This window comes from Atractosteus spatula, unplaced genomic scaffold, assembly GCF_055471065.1.
Source record: "Atractosteus spatula isolate fAtrSpa1 unplaced genomic scaffold, fAtrSpa1.hap1 Scaffold_2, whole genome shotgun sequence".
Lineage (NCBI taxonomy): Eukaryota > Metazoa > Chordata > Actinopteri > Semionotiformes > Lepisosteidae > Atractosteus > Atractosteus spatula.
In genome coordinates, this window is record NW_028296763.1 from 855407 (window position 1) to 859475 (window position 4069).

Genomic DNA, 4069 nt, shown 5'->3' on the forward strand with positions numbered 1-4069 from the left:
CATGGTATTGTTGTGGGAAATCCTTCATCCAAGGAGCAGGACACAGTCTTTATGGATTCAGTTGTTTTATTGAGCTCAGTAATGACATCAACGCGCGTTGGGTCTGCCCCGCAGGACAGACAAACTGCAAGGGTTTCCCAGCTCTTATATACAGTATGATCTCAGGAAGTTGTTTTGTTTCACAGCTTCATGTGTATTCGTCTTGCCCTTTGATATGTAGCATTAGTTGACCAGCTGGTCCTGTCCCAAGTCCTGTCCTTTGTTGTGTAGCTGTCCTTTGATATGTAGCATGAGTTGACCAGTTTGTCCTGTCCCAAGTCCTGTCTTTTGATGTGTAGCTGTCTTTGTTGGAGCTGCTTAAGATATGCTAAGACAGCCGACACATTACACAATGTGCTTGATTTAATACAGTAGTGTCGAATACAGATAAATTATATATAAATATTTTCCATCAATAATATATATATAAGTGTTTTATGTTCCACTTCAGTATACTATAGTAGTCTGTGGTACAATACGGTATGTACCATAGTACACTGATGTGTACTATGGTACTGTCGTAGTTTACCATGGTACATCTAAGGGTACACTATGGTACATTCATTGTACCATAGTGTACTATGGTATGTGCCATAATAGTTCCATTGTACATTTAAGTGTACACTGTGGTACACTTATTGTACCATAGTTTGTTTTACCACTGTGACAAATGAATGTACTGTAACTGAGTGTGGTAGACAAACCACATACAAATGAATGACTTGTAAAAATTGTCATGAACCTCTCTAAAAAGATAGTGATGATTGACTGTCGCCATATCGCAGACACATGGAGCCTGAGCATTGGTTCATATGTACCTCACAGCTAGGAATTAGGCTACAGAAACGCAAACAATCTGGATAAGGATCATAAGGATGTTTATTGTGAAGTTTTCACTTAATAAATAATTTTAAAAAGATTGTGTGAAAGAGCATTTGACACCCTCAAGAACCACCTTAGCTCTGCCATAGTGCTTCGTAGTCCAAAAGGCATCACAGTAAAATGGTATAATCCCAATGGTGTACGGAATGCGGTGTAAGGTCTAGATGCTTCATCCAGGGACACCTGCCAATACCCCTTACAGCTGGGCTCCCTGCAACGCTGGAGGACGTCTCTATCGAAGCCCCTGGATCTCGGCCTGCAGGTGCCGCTGCAGCGCCGGTTTTCGAGACGAGGAACGTCCCGGGGAGGCAACTTCCTCCGCTCTCTCCCCCCGGCGCAGTGCCTTCTTCTCCTGGGCCTCTCTTGGGAAGCCGAGGGCTCTGCCTGGGGTCAGGTGCTCGAGTCTCTTGGGTTCGCAGCAGGAACCTCGACTCCTGGAAGCTGCCCGCCAGCTCCTGACTCTGCTCCTCTTGCTTGAGGACACTATCGGTCCTCATCCATGGTACTGTAAGCCTCCAAGGCCTTGTCTGTAAGCAGAGGCACTAGCCGACAGGCCCACTCCTCCTCTGGCCACTTCCAGGTTCTGGCCATGCGCTCAAATCGCAGGAGATAGTTTTCAATGTCCTCACCTTGCTGGTAGGGGGGCATCTTAGGCTCTTTACGGAACATGCCCTCTGCTGAAGCACGTGTAGCAGACATGGGGGTTGATGTCACTGTGTTGTCGTGGTACTGGTGTAGGAAGAGCAAGCCGTGGACTTTCTGCTGTCTCCATGTTTCCAGGTGTCACTCCCTAAACCTGCGATGCCGGTACAATAATGGGTACAATTAAGATCTCCTGAAGGGAGGTTTTAAGTCCACGTAATTCTTCAAACAATTCCTCCTCTCTCTTTTGTTGCCCAGACAGAAAGTCTCGGAGAAGGCTCACCATCTCCCCTTGAGGTTTTGTCTTGGACGCATGTCTCACACCTGTTACTTGTTGAGAGGTGACTCTAGGACTAGCTTCTAGCTCTTCACAGCATTCTTCTTCCTCTGATGAGGCCACCGTGTCCCAAGGCTCATCTGCTTTGAGCTGTGGCAGTGCCTTTCCTTGTGAACACAGTGCTGCCCGTTTTTTCCAGTCTTGCAGATAGTCATCCCACTGCTGCCACCAAATGTCACTGGGAGGGCAGGAGTGGTGCCCAAGTGAGTCCTTTTAAAACCGAATGATGGCTCAGCTGCAATTAGTATATTATGACAATGCTCCCCACAAACAATTATATATAACAAAACAAAAAAAAACAACAAAATGGAACTAGTACACACACACACACAAAACAAACCCTTTCTATATAGCATATATAGCATAAATAACAATTATGTTCTTAAAATAAAAAAATATATTTTAAATCTGTTTAAAAAAATAAGACCTACTTCCATTTCAGACTATTTCATTTGTACATAAAATGTACATAAAATTTTAATAAAAATTTGCTATTTTAATAATAATTATAAGAAGTTATCATGACTTAGTCTATTTCAAACACTGGCATCTTCATTAAGTACATATGATGTCTATATTCGATTACAATGCATTTTGAATCAAAATCCTTCCATGAGATTGCACACAGCTTGTTGGTGGCCTTTACTTGCATTAGGAATTTTGCAACATTTGTATTAAGGTCTGAATTGTAGATGGTGAACTGATTCCTATCTTTTGCGAGTTGTAAAAAGAATATTAAGAGTTCTTGACAAGAACATTCCATGTCAAGTTCACACTCACATTCCTTTAGAAAAACAACCAGAGACTGAACTAAACCAAATGATTTTTTTGTGGCTATGACTGCATTATTTCTTTTAAAACCCTGTGTATACTCTTGTGTGGTTAGCAGCATCTGGCAAATGATGCAACGCTTATATACAGTAGCATTGTGATACTGAAGGTACCCAATAAGAGTCTCATTGTTTTGTAATGCCACCCTCTCACTAGCAGTCAGCTCCCTATTTGTACCACTCCCTAATGTGACCACATGATCAGTAATGTACTTTCCTGACTTTGTGACTATATCATGGCATTTCAAAGCTTTGAAAAAACACCTAACATCCTCATTTGCAGTTTGTAGGACTGACTCTCCAAATCTAAGCACTTTTTGGAGACCAAAAAAATACTTAAAAATTTGTGATCCTACAGCTTGGGTTCCACTGAAAAGATTTAAGTTTCCCATTTACATCCTCGTAAGCAAATGCTGAATTGGCCCACAGGAGGCCCCAGTCCCTGACACTTTGTGTGAGATGTGTTAGTAAGTGACAGTTATATGAGCAGTGTCCAATGACGTAGTGGTCTTGGTGTAATGAACCGTCTTTCAGGACCCTATGCAGATGACACAATCCAGGAAGAGTGAGGAAAACACAGGGAAAAAAGCATGCAGGGGTCAGGAATGAAAACGGGGGTGCATCCATGGTGTGCGGGTGTTCTGGGGGGTGAGTCCAAGGCACACTGACCTAAAGGGAGTCCAAAGGGAAATCCAAGACGAGGCAAATGTCCAGAGCCGGGCGATCCATCTGAGACGAAGACAAACGGGATTAAAAACCGGAGCGGGATCCGGTGGAGGGTCGGGGGGAACAAGAGGGGAATGGGACCAGGCTCTCCAGGTCCCGGACTCGCCTGGTACAGGAACCAACGCAGAGCCCAGAATAGAGTGAGCGTCTGGCTGTTAAGGTGGGCTGGAACAGGGGGCAGGTGCACAAAATCAACTCAGAAGCGAAAGAGCCGGAGCGCCCTTAAGGGGGAGGGACTACAATCGTGACACTTGGGCTTTGTCACTCAAATAAAAAAACTGCTTGTCTAGAAACCATTTTGTTTTCGGAACACATCCTGGCACAATATACTTTAACAGCTCAAGTAAATCTTTTGTAGCTGCTGTCGACAGTTTGTCTCAAGATAAATGCCATCATACTGTAAGTATTAGGAGTGTACCCATGGTCAGATATGACCCAGTGTAGATTTTTTGTCCGGATTGAAAGAGGCATCAAACAGGTGTTCCTGTTGGGACATGACGGACATTTATATCCTTGCATGCAGAGAACAGTCTATAGACCACACTAAAAAGACAAGTATAATAGAAATGTCCAGATGGAGTCACACAAAACACCTAACAGGGTATACTGCATT

The 4069-nt window shown here is 43.6% G+C and overlaps 1 protein-coding gene across 1 annotated transcript; it reads right to left on the reverse strand.

Moving 5' to 3' along the window:
* Nucleotides 1-2426: 2426 nt before the first annotated feature.
* Nucleotides 2427-3122, reverse strand: LOC148808710 (uncharacterized). Its single transcript, XM_088909379.1, has one exon. It carries the CDS (start codon nt 3120-3122, stop codon nt 2427-2429), a length of 696 nt encoding a protein of 231 aa, XP_088765505.1.
* Nucleotides 3123-4069: the final 947 nt, after the last annotated feature.